At 36.8% G+C, this 19,254-nt stretch overlaps 1 protein-coding gene across 2 annotated transcripts in view; it reads left to right on the forward strand.

The window, feature by feature from the left end:
• The window catches only part of LOC107687747 (LIM and senescent cell antigen-like-containing domain protein 1), a 10,345-nt gene extending 6,917 nt beyond the window's left edge, over positions 1 to 3,428 (forward strand). Inside the window, exons 7-10 of one of the 2 annotated variants that reach the window (XM_016485200.1) lie at positions 260 to 352; positions 460 to 508; positions 667 to 742; positions 3,160 to 3,428. In XM_016485200.1, coding sequence (XP_016340686.1) covers positions 260 to 352; positions 460 to 508; positions 667 to 742; positions 3,160 to 3,274 — 333 coding nt within the window. In that variant the 3' untranslated portion in view covers positions 3,275 to 3,428. Of the gene's footprint in view, positions 1 to 259; positions 353 to 459; positions 509 to 666; positions 743 to 1,112; positions 1,380 to 3,159 lie in introns of those variants that run through there. The other variant, XM_016485199.1, reaches the window with a different exon arrangement.
• The last annotated feature ends 15,826 nt before the right edge of the window (positions 3,429 to 19,254 follow it).

Below are 19,254 nucleotides of genomic sequence, written 5' to 3' on the forward strand. Positions count from 1 at the left end.
TCAGTGAACAACGGCTCTGTGTAGTTAATGCTGCTCAATGTGAAAGCACGCAGGTGATGGAGATTTACCGCTGATTACAGAACCGGCTTTACTGATAAGATGCGCATTAAATATCGCATGCGATTAATCGTGCAACCCTAACTCAAATAAATGCAGCTTTGAGCATAAGAGACTTCTTTCAAAATCAGTCAAAACTTTTGAATGGTAGTGTATATTTGAATGGCATGCTCACAGCGTGTGTGTTTGTGTGTCTCTACAGCATTTTGTCTGTGCCAAGTGCGAGAAGCCTTTCCTGGGACACCGTCATTATGAGAGAAAAGGACTTGCTTACTGCGAGACTCACTACAACCAGGTAACACATGCCTGGCTCTTCTTTCAAAGCCCCTTTTGATCTGAAAAGGCTGTGTTGTGGATAATGAAACTTGTGAGACTAAAGCATCTGTTCTGTCTGTTGTGCAGCTCTTTGGTGATGTTTGTTATCATTGCAACCGTGTGATCGAAGGAGATGGTAATTGCTCTTTACTTGAACATGATATTGACATTTAGTTCCCAACCTTTAAAGCTTCAATGTATAATAATTACAAAAAATAGTGCTTTGATATGCAGTTGTTGTTATGGCTAGGGTGCTGCTGTTGTGAGTTGAGTTGTTTTTGTGTTTTCTCTCAGTGGTGTCGGCTCTGAATAAGGCTTGGTGTGTGAATTGCTTCTCATGCTCGACCTGTAACACCAAGCTCACCCTCAAGTAAGTGATTTTACACACATGTGTACTCATCCTATATCACAATCTGTCCTCTTTCCTTTTTCTCTAAGCGACTGTTTGGTAGCTGTGTTTTGTGTAAATTTGTGCAGAAGTGCCTTTAAATTGGGTCTCGGCTGCTGTGATGTAGCCTACTTCTTTGGATCATTACTAACCTTTCTCTCCAGCTAACTCTTTTATTCTCTACTTCTGTCCCATTCGATTCTCCTTGGCTCTTAAAATGCTACCGCATTCCATTTCTCTTTCTCTTTCCCACTTCAAACCCATTCCTCTTCCAATCTTCCATCCAATTTCCCCTCCTTTTCGCTTGTTTCTCCTCTTTCCTCCCTCATTGTCCCTGACGGTGGCCCTGCAGGGACAGGTTTGTGGAGGTGGACCTGAAGCCGGTGTGTAAACACTGTTACGAACGCCTGCCGGAAGAGCTGAAGAGCCGTTTGGCGAAACGTGAACGTGATTCTCGCGAACGGCGAAAGAAAGTCATCGCCGTCTGTCTGTAACTCTTTTCTCTCCTTTTCCTTCTTCTTGCTCATCTGCTTCACTCGTTCATTATCATTGGTTAGTGTCTGCAGCCTCACCATTTATTTTTTAATTTTATTTTTTTTAATGTATTTTTCAGCAACTTTTCCCTGTATTTGTTATCCTTGATCGTTATTGGATATTTAATTGTGCATGCTTACTTTCCCTGTTTTTTTTTTTTCTCACTTAGGCCCAATCCCAATTCTATTTTATACCCCTTCACCTACCTCTACCCCTACGCCTACCCCTTCTCCTTCTCTCTTTAAACAGAGTATCAAGGGTTAGGCATAAAAATATTCCCCTGAGAAATGATATACCACTACTATACCGTTACACGTCAGCTATACCGTTATACGTCGTCTAGCTTCTACAATACACACACCTATACTGGTGTGCATTAGAGCCTTACCGTTCTATATTAATGCGCTGCTTACACACACACATACATATTGGAGATCACGTAGCTCACACATTCAGGAGCAAAGAAACTTGTCAACGCTGCCCCGCGACTTGTATTAATAACATTGTTTAAATACTGAATCGCTACATTATATTTTCCAGCAACAAGAGGATAAAATCGCAGTTTTTGAAGTAAACTCACTTATTGTAAAGAGAGACGCAGAGACGCACATACACACAACGTTCATCTCTCTCTCTCTCGAATTGGCCATATTTGAGAAAAAGGCTTAGCGATTTCTAATTATTGGGGGGGACTAGCTCCCCTCAATGTCTATGGTGGTTATCGCCCTGATCAGATATGAAAATATGTTGTGGCACTATCGTGCAGTCAGTAATGATTTAACATTAGCAAATCTTTTTTTTTTTGCAAACATTTCTTTAAATAACATGACCGTAAATATGAATACACAATTGAATGTAAAATAAAAATAATGATTACTTTTCATTCAAATCTTTATTAGTGCAAAAAATGCTTTTTGTTCGCTCGGGCAGCCATGTTGCCGCTGTAGCCGGTTTTGCTGAGGTAATTCTCATACCCCTTCATTTGAAGTGTGCTCCTGAAAAATCTTCATTTGAAGGGCTATCTGGCCGTTCCCCCTACCCCTCCAACCAAAATCGAGACACCCCTACCCCTTCACGTGAATGCGCGAAACTGAGGGGTAAGGGGTAAAAATGGGATTGGGCCTTGCTCTTAGAAAACACTAGTAATTTAATAATAGTGTTCAAAATGAATAGAATTTTTTAGATTGGTGTGATGCTTAACTTCAATTGTAGCGAATTTGTCTGTCTTAAATGTTCAATTTAGTTATTAAAATGTGAAAATTTAGTTAAAATTAAAATCAGCCAGTTATCGGCCATAACATCAAAATAATAATATGGTTACTGTTATCAGCAAGAATTGTAATCTAGATGCATCTCTATTTTCCAGTATTCATTTGTCAGTTCAGCATTATCATATTTTTAATATTTTCACCCATTTTTTTGGTCATTCATAGACCTAATTAATGCACAACACTGCCTAAGTATTAATAAAATATTTTATTATATTATTTATTATAGTTTTTTTATTATAGTATTTAATATTTTAAACTGGCTTTTAATATTTTCAGTGATCATTTTAGTTTTAGTCATTTTGTTTTGTGCTTTTGTCAATTGTTTTCTTTTTAATATTTATATTTATATTTAGCTTTATTTTAGTTTTAGTAATTTTAGTACTTCAACTTAAATTTATTTAATTACAGTTAGCTTTCAGAGCAATGTTTCTAATGTTTCTAATTTCAAAAATATTTATTTTATTTTGGCTTTATTTTATTATCAAAAATTATTTTTTGATAGTTTTAGCTGGAATGGAACGCATACATGTAGACTATGTTTCTGGCCTGAATGTGTTAAAAATCACACTCCTAAAAGCAAAATTTGTGTTTTAGGAACAAGTTTGTGGAATTTGACATGAAGCCGGTGTGTAAGAAATGTTACGAGAAGTTTCCTCTGGAGCTGAAGAAGAGACTCAAGAAGCTGGCGGAGACCGTAGGCCGCAAGTAGATCTCCTCGCCCACAGGGGGAGTCAAAGGATGGTCAATTGTTACATCTATGGTGCTTAAAGTATGAACAGAGACCAAACTAAATCTGGACCGCAAATTATCTCAGATTAGTCGTAGAAGTGTGTCTTACGTGCTTGAGCTTTGTTTTTCCATGGCAGAAAGTAGCCAGCAGATTTTCTTTGGTCTCACACCAACAATGTTCTTGTGTCTTAACACTCTGCAACCAAAACCAAACAAACACTTTTATATAGTTTATTGATATATATGTACTTGCATGTTTATAAAGATAATACTAGTTATATTCTCACTGTTCAGAGTGATTATTCAGCACGTTTGTCATTTCTGTTGCCTCATATGCAATGCCACAGAGCTTTTTCTCAAGGCTGAACCCTTTTCTGTGTCCTGACCGTGGGCCCAGTTTTGATGTATTGATCTGAGAGTTGTATTTGATTTTTAATGTATGCTCAAGCCTTATATTTTTCTGTCAGACGGGATCAGAAGCTAATGCATGATGTAATGAGCCTGGAGCAACACAAGCTCTAAACCAAACTTTTTGCTCAGATGAAACTAAGTGCTGAGGCTGTGTAATCTCCTCCCCAGCTTAAATTATCTTGCTTTATTAAAGCCCTCGCGGTGTTCTCGAAATATGCAATAAATTAGACCACTTGTATTTCTTCTGAGAGGTTTATGAACTATGTTGACTGTCTTGAGTCATAACATCCTTGTCTTTTTCATTTTGTTTTAAACTTTAGTTTTATGACATGACTGCCTTATTTTTCTGGAGAAAAATGCCTTTTATTCCCTTCGGATATAATGAACTTGTGCCTTGTGTATTATCTACATTGACAGTAATTACTTATGATTTTTTGTAACAATTGACTGAACTTAAACATGATTTGACAGTCTTTGATTTCATAATGTTTTTAAGTATGAAATATATTTTAAAAGGAGACACTTAACATCGCTACATTTCTACTTGCATTAATTCACATTATTATATTTTGATTGATTATGCATTTAACTATTTGCTAATTTGTTTTTTAAAGCAAGATTATTACAGTCAGACATTTCATTTGAATTAACAGTCATTTTTAAAAGCCATTGCAAAACTACTTTATGAATTCATCAAGGTCTGCATTCACTGAATGACGCATTTTGGCAAAATATGTATTAATATGCTTGTTGGCAGCTTTTAAATAATAAATCTCACTATGTTCTGTATGTAATATCAAAATATATTAATAAAGTATGCACTATTTCTGATGTCTTCACACTTTCTTTCTAATGGGATCCATGTCTATTAAGGTCAACTATATGCTAGTGTAGGGTAGACTGAGTACATTTGAGACGTGTGTGAAGTTGAAACGCCTTAAATAACTTGCGTGCAAAGGAACCCTGAGCCGTGATTTTTGCTCCACACGTGTATTAGCATTCTCTTTGGTCATGGAAAATTTGAAAGGTGTCTTTCCACTCCAAAGATATTGTCAAAAGTTTTTTTTATAAGGTAAGATTTTCATTTCACCATGTCCCTTCCACAATGAATAGCTTATTATCCTTTTATGACTGTTAAACTTCACCTATATCATTGCAAACGTTACTCTGTGCTCTAAAAATAGACATTTTATGATATTGTGCCATGCAAGGTCTTTGCATAATCTAGAGAAACATGCGAGTATGTCAGTGGGGTACGGTTGAGACACAGTGTATCAACTGTACCCAGACAGGTGTCCTATTGCTTCACATGCTGTTTAGCTGTACAGTGTTATGATAATAGGTTAAAAGTTACATTTACACACATGCTACGCAAATTATGTTAAAAAAATTATATTTGTGATATTTCAACTGTCTATTATTAATGGACATATTTTCTAACATGAATGTTAAAAGGATAGCATAGCATTTTGTGAAATATACAAGGTTGTAAAGTGGGTACAGTTGATACACCCTTTATATCCTATATATGCAGTAACAGTTCCATCAGAAAATAAGATGCATATTCAGAGGCTGTGTGTGTGTACTGGTATTATACGTTATGGGGACCAAATGTCCCCACAAGTATAATACCAGTAAATTCTAACCTTACGGGAAAATTTTGTTAGGTCCCTATGAGGAAACAAGCTTTTAAAACATACAGAATGATTAAAAATGTAAAAATACAGAAAGTTTTGAGTAATGGGTATAGGTTTAGGGGTAGGTTTATAGAATATACAGGTATGTAGAGGAATAAAATATACTGTGTGTACAGTATAAAAACCACTACGCTTATGGAATGTCCCTATAATGTTAGAAGTGTGTGTGTGTGTGTGTATGCTGACAGACGTCTATAAGATGTCAGTTTTACATACATTCTAAATCATAAACATCTTAAAGACATCTAATAGATGTCTATTTGACATCTAAAATTAAACGTCCTATAGACGTATTGCAGATGAGCAAACTGGTACTACAACATAAACATGGTTTATGAGGACACGTCCTGTGTCCCCGTAAAACAACAGGCTTAAAATACATACAAAACGTTGTTTTATGAAATTGCCAGTCGTTTTCTGTAAGGGGTAGGTTTAGGTGTAGGGTGATAGAAAATACAGTTTGTACAGTATAAAAACCATTACGCCTATGGAGAGTCCCCGTAAACCACAAATGCAAGTATGTGTGTTAGGCAATGTAGTCAGTGTGGACTTTATTTTTAGGGGCCAAGCACCGAAGGTGCAGTGGCACCTATTGTATCCGTTAGCGTCATTTTTCTTCTTCCGCCGCAAGTCTATGGCAGCCCATAGAACCGCTTGCGGGAAAGTTGTGAACTTTGGCACACTGATAGAGGAGACTCAACATTAACCACAGCAAGTTTGGAGTCTCTAACTCAAACTCTCTAGCACCACCACTTGTCCAAAGTTGCAATTTCTTCATGCTAATAACTTTTGAACTATAAGGCACAAAATTAAAATTATTTTTTTCCTCTGAATCCTTGGCTCATGCCGAGTCGAATGAATACCAAAATTCAAAAATCGCAAGGTTTAGTTTTTTCGCTATTTTTAATTGTTCGTAAAACCTACTTTTTCGAACTCGTCCTAGACGGTTTGTCTGATTCTCACCAAAATTGGCTCAGATCATCTTCAGACCATGCTGGCAAAAAGTTATGGAATTCAAGTTGATTTGTCCAACCGTTCTCGAATAACGCACGAAGGAATTCTACGAAAAGCACGTAAAAATGGATGTGAGGCTATATCTCCGCAACGGTTTGGCGTATTGAGACCAAACTTGGTGTGTGTTATAACAAGCATGACCTGAGACTACCTGCAGTGTTTCGGCGCAGTGCCCCCTAGTGGTCAGGAGATATGAAAAATGCATATTTTTGCTTATAACATCTGAATGGTTTGGCCAAAACTGGTCTCTTTAGATTCGGTGCATCATGCCGAGTTGAACCATATCAAATTTTACCATGTCAGCCATTTTGGGCGTCGGCCATTTTTTTATTTGTCAAAAAATGCAATATTTTAAGAACGCTTAGACTTTGTTATTACGAAAATCGATATGCATCTTCGGCACCATGCCCTGATGACACTCAAAAAGTTTGGGCGCAGCGCCACCTTGTGGTCAAGAATTATAAAGCAATTTATAAAAATGCTAATAACTTTTGCAAACATTATAATATTGTAATGAGACTGATGTTTATAGATTCCTTGCGTCATGCTGAGAACATCGATACCAATTTTGCCATAATTGGCTGAACTTCCTGCGCCATTTTGATTTATGTTGAAAACCTACTTTTTTTAACTCCTCGCCACTCGTTGGTCCAATTTTCACCAAAATCGAGTCAAATCATCTTCAGACTGTGCTGACAAAAAGTTATGGATTTCGTGTCAATAGACAAAACCGTTTTCGTACAGTGCCACTACAAATTTAAGGCATGATGCCAAAATGACTCTGAGGCTTTATCTCTGCAAAGCTTTGACATAATGACAACAAACTTTGTGTGTGTCAATATCACCTCACACAGAACACACCAAAAGGATTTCATTACAGCGCCACTTGTTGGTCAAAAGTGATAAGCCATTTAATCATATTACTAGTGGTTGTATTTATGATTTTTCAGCCATTTCAATTACAATCATCCTAAAATTGCTTTTATTACTCATTGTTGCATTTGGTCTGATGCTCCATGCCATGCTTAGCTCCTCAATTTGCCTCTGGAGTGCTTGGCCCCGTGATTGCTGCTTGCAGCTATATTTGTTTCTGTTTTTGTTGTTTTCCATGACAATTTACGTTGTTATTTTTACTGTTATGTTTACATTTGCACTGTTTGCCATATCTTTTCTAGTGTTAAATATTTTGTTCCTATTTTGTTTAACTGAATTTGAATTAAATAAAGCGAATAAATAAATCTGAATTAAAAAAATAATAATTTGCACAACTGTAATTTATTACATTTGCAATAAATGGTTAGCCAGCTTTAGAGCATTAAGAATTGGTGTCTCAACTGTACCATGGTACTGTTTCAACTGTACCCTATATGGGTACAGCTGAGACAAAAATGCACCTTATGTTTATGAGCTAATTGTGGAAAATATAAACTACTTAGTACAGTTGAGACAAAAATGCACCTTATGTTTATGAGCTAACTGTGGAAAATATAAACTACTTGTGGCTATAATTAGTTTATGATATTTTAGTACATAAGCAAAAGAAATATCATGTGAAAAATCACTTCATTTCGGCATCTAATTTTTGTGTAGTGATGAAAAAAGCAGAAAGTGTCTCTACTGTACTCAGTCTACCCTACTCTTAAAAATGTGCAAAACTAAATTTTAGCAGACAACAGCCTTCAACCTACATGCATTTGCAGTCAACACTCTATATACTGATGACTCAACTTGCACTTCAAGAAAATGCGAAGACACAATAGTAAAATCTCACATGCAATATTCTAAGTTATCTGAACTGCATTAAATAAAAGACCAGTACAGACTTGTATCATTTTGTGTTTAATATAGGGAAAACTTCATGGGAATATGTCACCAGGTGGCGCCGCTACACTAGACAAGAATCTTACAACTAAAGTCTTCAAGGAAAGTTGCATTTCGTTTGGAAGAGACACTCAATCCTACTGTAAACTCTTTAATACTGTCTCTTCATTCTCTAGTTTCCCTTTAGAATTACACTGAGTTGAAGTGCATCATGGTTGAATGGTTTCATTCAAAAGATTTTGAAAAAAGAAAAAAAAAAAAGAAAAGAAAAGAGATGCAACGCATATTAGGCGCTCTGAGATGGATTGAACTAAATAAACAACTAGGCTACTTGCTATCACTGAACCGCTGAACAGACTCGCTGTCTTACCCTCTGAAGCTGTGCTGCTAAGAACAGATGAAACAATACCTCTGATTCTATTATTGTAGCTCAACAGCAGAAGTGAGAAAAGCAGAAAAATATTATCTGGGTGTCGCCTCGCCTCTGTCATCATTTACAATGGCAGTAATTTACATTCAGCTGCGCTAATTTCTGTGCTTTCGAGGGCTGCAGCAATTCGTAATTTCCCTGCGAGCATCTCTTCCTCTGTGGAGTCTTCTCAAATGAAACGAGAAAAGGAAATGTCAAAGAACAATGAGACACATTCAAAAAGTTCTCAAAGACAGCAATTGAAGAGGGTGGATTTGACTAGTTAGTTTCCTCAGAGATAATCTTCAACAATACATGTCGTCACGGCCAGGGCCACATTAAGACCTCACTGGGCCCTGGGGCTATGACTTACTGCAGGGCCCCCTTCGAACGTTTAAACACAAGGCGCGAAAAATAACTAGTTTAGTCAGGCGCTGTACGAGCAAGTGCGCTCCGTGCTTATCAGAAACCGTCTTAACGCGCGCATTTGCCAAAATGAATTTTGCCCCACTGCTTAATGTCCCTGAACAGTTTAATTAGTTTAACGCTGTGTTTTTATCTGCTCATGTGTCCGGTCCATTTGCGGTTCCACAACTCCCACTCCATCAGCTTTAGTAAAATAAACTAGCTTTGAGTTTTAGTGACTAACTCTTGTTTTCCCCTCTCTCCTCGTTTTTTTCTCTCGCTATGTTTTTTTAGAATAGTTGACATTTTTACTTATCGAAGATTGTTCTTTGCATGAAGAGAGGTGAATGCAGACATTAGGCGCAGCGATCACCTGATAGATAGGCTACGTAACTCCACTAAATAATAGCGCTAAAAAGTGAGGGGCGTGGTGGGGCTTTGGCGATCGGCGCTACCGATATCCGTCAATCTACTCCACAGCCTATCACGGGCCCCCTCCTTGCTTGGGCCCCGGGGCTTCAGCCCCGCCTAGCCCAATGGTTAATGCGGCCCTGGTCACGGCAGGGCTGTAATTCCTCAGTATTTACCTCAAACTCAGTGTTGTTTGTTAGTTCATAGATAGATGGACAGACAGACAGACATATTTGCATTCAGTGTTGCTAATCACATATCTTCAGTTAAAATCTGGGCAATTAAATATGCGTGTATAAAAGTAATTGAATAGTTTTACCTTTCAGATTCTGCTTTGTTATCATTTATTCAGTTATCGAACTAAACTGTCAAAATAACATAGCTAGGCTATATATAGGCTACCCTACAGGCAGGTAGCTATAATAGGCTATAGGTAGGGCTATAATACCTACAGGCTACTGTCATAAAGTCCTTTAAGGCATACAGTCTATAAAAGTTATAGGGGGCTTCTTACCCCTCTTTTAATAAGTTACATTTTGTGCTACAACTGAATTAAAATAGTTCTATTTATTTCCTATAATAATACATTGGCTGATGCATCATCACTCTGCATGCTAAACTTATATCTAAATATGCTACAATTTAAAAGTAAATCCACCTTGTCCCCATTTTACCCTAAAAAAAATTTCATATTCATAAAAATAAACAGATAAATAAATCATTTGATTTCAATAAATATATGAAAGAAAACATCTGATTAAAATAAGAAAATAAATGAGTAAATAAATAATACATTAGTACAGTGTACATTGCAGTACAGTGCTGTGAGTAGAAAAGAATGTAATAACTTAATAGAAACGTTTAAAAAAATAATATTTAGACATTTATAATAGTTATTGGGTCTTTATCCAAGAAACTATAGATGCCGTTTAAATTTTAGGATGAGGTCCCTCGCACGGCACACACACACTATATAATATAATGTTTTAATAAAATATATAATTACATTTGGTCCCCCTCAATCCTGAATATGTGGTTACATCCTTACATTATTGCATAGCACTGTTTCTCTTCACCGAGCGGCCTTTTAATAAACATCTTTAATTTTTATCCAGACACACTGGGCCGAATAGACTTTACTCTCCCTGTTCATTGATTATGTTGCGCCTTTATGAAAGCACCATAAAAAAAAAAAATCTTAACAACATTTTTGAAATATAGGCTAGCTGGAAGCCAGAAGTGTATAGTGTCTGCTAATTAAGGATTTACATCAAACCAGATATTTATTGTGGAGCACGCAGTGCATTTGGTTTGTTGATCGGTGTTTAAAAATCATGCTGTGCCCAGAGGCCGATTCTAGTGCGAATGAAGTATAAGAAAAGAAAATATAGAGCCTGTGTCCATGAGAGTAGCCGTCTTTAATTATTCATGCTGAGTGGGAATAGTCATACTTGCTACACTTTGTTATTTAACGATAGGACGCATTGATTGACTAGCGTAGACGCTTGGTACTCCTGCACGTGTTGGATCAATTTGTGTGTGTAGGAGAAAGAAAGAAGGCTGAAAAGAGAGACGGACTGATGGAAACAGTGAGGCTCAGGACTGCGGGGAGTTATGGCAAAGGACTGAAAATCTATCATGGTGACAGTATGCATGGAAAACGTCAATATGTGTCACACACAGAAAACCTTCCGGGTGGATAAAGGAAAGCGACAAGCGCAGAGCCGGGGATCTGTGTGCGGAAACACAGGTGCAGCCGTGCTTATCAGGTTTCTGGTTGTCCAAACATAGCCTAGTTCATTTTTTTTGATTAATATTATTGATCCGGCGAGGAAAATTATGGTAGCCCACTCAATGATATCAAAGTTGCTTTTCTCTTCACTAAAGTTTAGAGAGGGAAACGTCTGGGGAAGTGCAGCGAGGATGTGTGGGCTCGCATTAATGGCGTCTCTTCAATATATGCTCCAGCATATGTGACTGAGAAGTGTTCTCGACATCTTGTACTTGTCAAATCTTCTACTTTTTGTCTCCTTAATTAGCATATTGAGAGGAGTACCATCATGGCAGGTGCTCTGAGCTGCTGGTTTCTGGTTTTACTTACATTCTCAAGTGGAGATTTTCGAATGCAACCAGACATCTTCATCGCAAGCTATTGAGGTAAAGAGGAAGCAGGATTTCAGAGTTGTATAATTGACATAATTATCTGCGAATAAGTCGATTCTTTGTGCCAACACTATTTCTAGACGTTGCTTCTTTTCTACGTCCCATCAGGCCAGAACTCTCTCTCTCTCAAGATGAAGCCAAGTGAATCTAAATGGGACGCATGTTTTATTCAGGAGGCAAGTGATATCATGGCTTGTACATCAGGGAAAAAAGTGTGCTTGAGTGTTTTTGTTTGGGTTGGTGTTTGATTGGAAGTCACTAAAGTGAAATTACTTTACCTATTGATTTTTCAGGCTCATTTTCTTACGATTTAGGAACACGGCAGAAAGGAAATGCTTTCACGGATATCTTACTTAAGAATGGCATTAAATCTACAGCATGTAATGAACCTGTGAAATGTGGGGGGTGAATTAGATGTTGTGAGTTTGAGATGCCAATGTTTAATTGCATCATTCATCAGTGTTTTGGGCAAATTTGGTCTGAGGAAGTTCCTGTAATAACATAATGCTAAAGCATCTGTTTTGTGGACACGAAGGAGATTATATACCCCTAAATATATTTTTCTTTTTCTTTCCAATTTTCAACAGGCAGTTTCCTATACCAGGACGTCATCTGGGAGGTAAAGATCAACTAGTTTTTTTGTCATTTAAAAAACAACGCACGGAAATGGAAATTTCTGAGCATGGAGGTCTACATGAATGCCTCAGTTAATTCTAGTGAAGGATGTCACAATTAATTCTAGTTATTCTAGTGAATTTTAACCGTGGATTAATGTCTATTTTAACCCCAGATTTTAAGCCAGAGTGGGTTATGCAACATTTCACAGTTGCAAGGCTTTTGCAAGAAGGATGGCGACATTTAAACAATTGGTTATGAAGCCCTTTTCAAGGTAGACAGTATGCAGAGCATAAATGTTAAAATTTTACATTTATGCATTTGAATGTGCTTTTAACCAAAGCACCGCACATTGCATTCAGAGTATACATTTTATCTGTTCATGCATTCCTTGGGAATCAGACTGATGCTCTACTATTTGATCAAAAGGAATGTATGTGACAAAATCAACCAATCATGCAAAAACTTTTAATGTGATACGTTTAGTTTTTAACATCTGAGCAATAATGCTCTTCTGCAATAACTAAATAAATATAAGTGATATGCTAATGCATCTTTGCAATAAATAAATAAATAAATAAAACACGCTCCTCTGTAATAAATGAAGTGACATACTCCTCCACATTTGCTTTAATTTTGTCTTTGTTTCACAAGACAACCACAGTGGATTTATGTGGCAACATGACACAGATGGAGTTATTTAAACAGATTGTGTGCATGTTGCACACTGTATTTGTCCAATCAAAGTTATAAATCTTGTCAATTAGTAATGTAAATAAGAATGTTAACCATGATTTTCAAATGTACAGTATTAAATCTCAAAACCTGACCACCTGGGAGTAATAACCATCCAGTACTGTACAGTGTGAAACATTCCTATAGCTCAACTAAGGTTCTGTTTCAGGGAATGCACATACTGGAAAAATAGCTTGAAGTCACTGTAAAGCATCTGCCAAATGCCTAAAATGTACATGGAACAAGATAACCCAGGGTTAAAAATGATAACCCAGAGTTATAAATTTCACATGTGAACGGTTTGCTTAAAGATCTGACAGCACTGCTCCACCTAAAACAACCTATAACGTTGCTCCATCTAGAATGGGATAACTTTCCTGCACCGTTACCTTGTCAAAAATGCCTATAAAGTAAAGTCTTCATTGCATCCAGGCCTTCTGAGGAACATAAAGGGACGACAGTGCACCAAATTCACAACCCTCCCCAAGGGGTCACACTGACAGTATCCCATTTCTCTCGCTGTATTCTCTGTCTACAAATCCTAGTAAGCTAAAAGCAGATCATTAGTTTCAGACAGAGCACAGTGTGAGAGCTCTCCTGGCTTTGTGAGCCATCACACTGAATCCCACCTCAAATAAAAGAGGCATGGGAAAGTAACTTTATGCAGGATTTTTTGACATTGCGAAGGTGTTAACAGAGCTTAACCTTCTCCGGGTTTAATTTGCTCAGGTGCCTGTTTAAATGTCATCGCTGGCCTCCTGATTGAAGACTCCCTGCCTCGCTGTATTTAGATGAAGTTATTAAACATCTCTAGTCTGCCATTTATGTAATGTCATGGTATATTAGCAGGTGTTAGGTTAGAGCTGTGAAGTGAAAAATGAAGAAGAGCATACAGACCTTTAGGTTTTTTTTTATTTTTATTTTTATCAAAGTCCATTCAAACACAACTACTAGACATAAGACACAATTTACAGAAAATATTTTTACAGAAAAATTTACAGAAAACACAATTTACAGAAAAATTAAGAGCCCATACATATACATGCACAATAACTTTTCTACAGGCTAACAGATTTGATTCAGAAGCTATCAAATTGATTCTCAACTCCAATTCATTTAGGTTCATATTTCAGTTATAGCCTGCTGTCCATGCTGCTTATGAAAGAAATGAGCTGCTAATACTGTGAATTACACATGGCAGTGTTTTAGGCTGATTCAAACTGGTAACTCATCTTTTACTAGTTACTAAAAAGAACCGGCTGTTTCAGTATTCGGGCTGCAGTGGTGGCACGGTATGTTTTTGATTCAACAAAAAGAAGTTATTTATTTTAGGGAATTGGTCTACACTGGTGGTGATGTATATTTTTGATTCACAAAAACGAATCAACTCATTGGAGTCATTTGGTAGTGAATCGAATAACACTTGTTGGGTTGAATCATTGTTTTTGCACTTGGCCAACAAAAGGACATTTCTTGCCATTATTTTGCGATAAACTCGTGCACTATTTAGTACATGACATTAGTTATAGTCTGCGAACTCACATTCTCAACTGTCGTGGCATTAAAGATTCAGGAGAGGCAGCATAGATTGAGCAGCAGAACGAGTACATTGAAAATGGGCACAGAGTAAAAGATCAATTTTTATGAATTTTTACGAACAAGATATTAGCATAGTCAATGAATATCAAAAGTCAAAACGTCATTGGTTCTCATGTGTCTTGCCATTGACATCAAACATTAAAGTGACAGTTCACCCAAAAATGAAATTATTCATTAGACATTGGTAACGGTCATGTATTTTTTTCTCCCATGAAGTCAGTGGCTACAGTCAACAGTTTGGTCACCAACATTCTTCAAAATATCTTCTTTTGTGCTCAATAGCTGAAAAAAATTCCTACAGGTTTGGAACAGCTTGAGGTTGAGTAAATGATGACAGAATTTCCTTTTTTGGGTGAACTATCCCTTTAAATCTGTTCTTGACTTGAGCTTCTGTTCTTTACATATACAAAAAGATGAATGCTTACACATTTCTAACAGATACTGGTATAATAGATCTCCTTTTTTGTGAAAACAATACATTGGATGAGAAAATTACATAATTGTCATTTTTGGGTGAGCTATTCCTTTAATGCGCTAATGCAGTTTTAAGGATTCTGCCCTCTGCTGACATTTTCAAGCGATCTGATTAAGGCTGACCTGTGCTCTGTTAACCTTTAGCATATTGCATCGTATGTTCTGTGTGTCTGAACTGAATCTGAGATGGCGAGAAACAGCGAGAGAAACAACAGGGAAAGGCACGCCATTGATTTGCTATCCAACTCCGCTGCCGTAATCACCTGATTGTTCCAGACAAATATAAAGGGGAATCGACGAGAATACCAAATTAGATCTCTCTCCCCTCTGGCCTGCTCCCAACAGAACACATTTTCCTCACCCAAATGCTGTGTAACAAAGAGCTATATTTAAACAAAACCAGGACATTTGGCTTTTTGTGTGTGTGTGTGGCAGCTTTGATAATTTTAAATTAATTTTGCAGAGAGCACTGCCAAAATAATGAGCAAGAGCGTGTGGTTTTGCCTGCATTTTGGGGAAAGAATGTCCCCAAAAGAATAGTAAAACCTGAAATTTTCTACATTGAGGGTACAAGCCAACAGACCCCATGAGGAAAATGGTTTCTAAAAAATAAAAGCCATCTGCAGTGAATGGGTGTCATCAGAATGAAACAGCTGATAAAAACATCACAATAGTGGACTTTTACAGATGCACAGCTTTTCACTTCACAAGACATTAACTGATGAACTGTTGAGTAGATTGCTTGTGGATTACTATGATGTTTTTATCAGATGTTTGGACTCTCATTCTGATGGAACCCATTCACTGGTGAGCAAGTGATCTGTACTGATGAAGAAACTAACTCATCTACATCTTGAATGGCCTGAGAATAAGTACATTTCACTTTTTTTTTTTTTGGTGAATTGTTCGTTCAATGAAAACTCCCCACCATGACAGAAAAACAAATGTGTGTGTATGTTACGTGCCCATGGACTCTTTAGGTCAGGGAGGTAGAATTTGTACTTGCTGTAATATATTATGAAGTGACTGTTCAGTTTAAGAGCTACATTTAGCCAATGGGTAAAGCAAGGAGCACTTTACTATGCATATCTTGAAGAGAAAATTCCCATAATTCTTTTCAATAAAACTTGTAAGGTTGTTAACAAGACTAAAAATTCATAAGAAGGACATTTGCAAATATCCTCATTACAGCGAAGTCTGGAAACTTACCACACTATAGTTTTACTAGCTCTGAACAAATCCCTATATTGCCTTTAGGCTGTCACGTAGTTTCCTGCTAATTAGCTGGATATTTTAATAGATGTGCTTCTTTTTACTAAAGCAAATGTCTCTTCAAAAGTAACACTTGGTCTAAACTAACACAGCTACTTCTTAATTCTTTTTTTCCCCTTCTCTCTCTCTTATAATCAACACGTCTAATTTTTAACACACTTTAGTGCACTTCAGATGACTTTGCTTCTTGTTATTGATTATTTAAAGACTCTTTTGGGCTCATTTACTTTGGTCACTGTTGGGAAAGCTTGAAAACTAAAAACTCTACACATAATTTAAAAGTAGCTAAACTAAAATAGAGTTAGTTTAGTTACGCTGCTACATTCAGCTACTCTGTTTGGTAGTACTATAATTAAAAGACCCTTGAATTTATATGTGGTTCTTCTTGGCATTTGTGTCTTTGCTTAATTATGTGAACTCGTCTATCTGTCCAGGGAACTGCCGTTAATATGACAATGTGATTTAATTACTACTTTTTTCTTCCAAAGTTGCTTTGGTGAGTGTTTATAAAAGCTTAAAATGTAAATACAAATTATGTTTGCTCTTTCTAAAGGTTAAGCATGTTTTGCTATGATTCGTCTCGTAATTTGCACATTAGGCTACCTGATGTGAAAGTTGCATAATGGCTATGGATTCAGGCTGATCACACAAATGTTTCATGTCCATTCCCAAATCGGTATATGAACTGGAGATTAAATGAAGCACCGGTTTTGCTCTATAGCCATTGCTCCAGGCTGCTTTGGAAAGACTTGATCTGAAATTAGTGAATGTTCATTTGTACGAAAAGCATCTGCTAGAGCAGTAGCATAATAGTCTACAGATTGTGTTTCATGGAAAAGGTTGAGGGTTATTTGAAAATGTTGATTGACGCTTTAATGGTGTCATGATGAGAGGTTACGGGCTGATTATGTGGAGTGCCATTTCAGGTAGTGGAGTGTGGGTAGTTTGTCTTCATGCACACGTACACACTCACACAAAGCACACAGAACAAAAAAGTATATTTAAACTGAATTGTAGGTAAATGACTAAATGTTCATTAAAAAGCTCTTATATGGTTATCATCTGTTTCTATAGCAAATTTAAAGGTACAATTATGTATGAAAAGGAATATTACTCTCATTAAAAAAGTAAAGCGCATTTCACCACAAATGTAAATTCTATAATTATTTTCTTGCTCTCATGTTGTTTGAAACCTGTATGACTTTCTGTCTTCCTTGAAACACTTTTTTTTTCAAGAATATTATGCCTAAACGTTTTCATATGTAAAAGTAAATGATGCTTGGGACTGTCAAGCTCCAAAACAACAAATAAACAAACAAATAAACCTTATGTTTTGTCTTGGTACAATAGAATTAAATTGCTTTAAAGTAGGGCTGCACAATAAATCGCATGCGATATTTAATGCGCATCTTGTCAGAAAACCGGTTCTGTCATCAGCGTTAAATCTCCATCACCTGCGGGCTTTCACATTGAGCAGCATTAACTACACAGAGCCGTTGTTCACTGACGAGCTGCGCAAAAAATCGCGCGAATATGAACGTGGTTTTACGCAGCTCGTCATTGAACAACGGCTCTGTGTAGTTAAAGGGGTCATATGATGCTATTTTAAAGATCATTATTTTGTGTATTTGGTGTAACAGAATATTTTGACATGCTTTAATGTTCAAAAAACTCATTATTTTTCAAATACTGTACATTATTGTAGGTCCTCTATGCCCCGCCTCTCTCAAACGCCGCATGCGATTTATCGTGCAGCCCTACTTTAAAGTCACCTTGACCAGATCTGGGTAGATTACTTACAAATTGTAGTCCATTACTGATTACAGATTACATGATGAAAATTGTAGTTATTAACATAATCTAGTAGGTTACTTATTTTAGGTGTATTCTGACTACTTTTTAGATTACTTTTTTTTATCTAACTTGATTTAAAATTACCATTACACGTGCCATATTGTTTAAAAAAATTAAAGAGAAAGATAAAACATTACATTACATAACAGTGTTTCCCACACTGGTCGTTGATAAAAAGCTAATAATGTGCAAATGTGTTGTTAAATTACTGAAATATTATTTTTCTCATAGATATTTAAAGTAAATATTTCATGTCAAAAAGGTTTGGCTTACAAAAAAACATTTGGGAATACCTGCATTACAGGAACCAACATTAATAAACATGACATTACACACCCAGAGTCTGTCAGGTTTGAAATATTTTTGTCCAGATTTCCAGAATCAACAGTTACCTAAGGTCACTGGATATGATGAAGACATACAGTTTCGCAGCTATACATCACCAGTGTTTAGAAACATGCATGATTATTTCTTTCATACACAGTCTAATTGAGAGGTGCTTTTTTCACCTAAATTCAGAAGCATGGTGTTGCGACACATCAGAAGGGTTTGGATCCATTTGCAGTTTATTAAGAATGGTCAGACAATACAGGGTCAAATACCGGCAAGGCAGAACAGTAGAGACAAGGCAGAGAATCGTGAACCAGGCGAGAGATCGGGGCAGGCAGATAACAATCAGAGAATCAGGAGACAGTCCAAGATCAAAGCACAGAAAACAAACACGGGTATAACGCTCGGAAATGACAGCCAGGGCAAATCAAGACTTCGCAATGAGTTCGTGAAATGGTGTGGCTTATATGTGTGTGTGTAAATGAGATGCAGGTGTGATTGTGTAATCAGTCCCAGGTAAGAGGGATGATGGGAAATGGAGTCCGAATGGGAGATTGCTAATACTCTGGGGACAGTTCCCTCTGGTGGTGCGGAGGAGGCGGTACGGGAGCCTCCTCTGTAACACATGGTTTGCAAATTCATTAAGATGACATTTAAATGACACTTCTATATTGTGAAAAAGCTAAATGTTATGACACAGTAGGATTTTTAGAGAGGAACATTTAAAGAGAAAAAACAAGAATTAGGGAG

The sequence above is a fragment of the Sinocyclocheilus anshuiensis genome, unplaced genomic scaffold (assembly GCF_001515605.1).
Source record: "Sinocyclocheilus anshuiensis isolate Anshui unplaced genomic scaffold, SAMN03320099.WGS_v1.1 scaffold165, whole genome shotgun sequence".
NCBI classification, from domain to species: Eukaryota; Metazoa; Chordata; class Actinopteri; order Cypriniformes; family Cyprinidae; genus Sinocyclocheilus; species Sinocyclocheilus anshuiensis.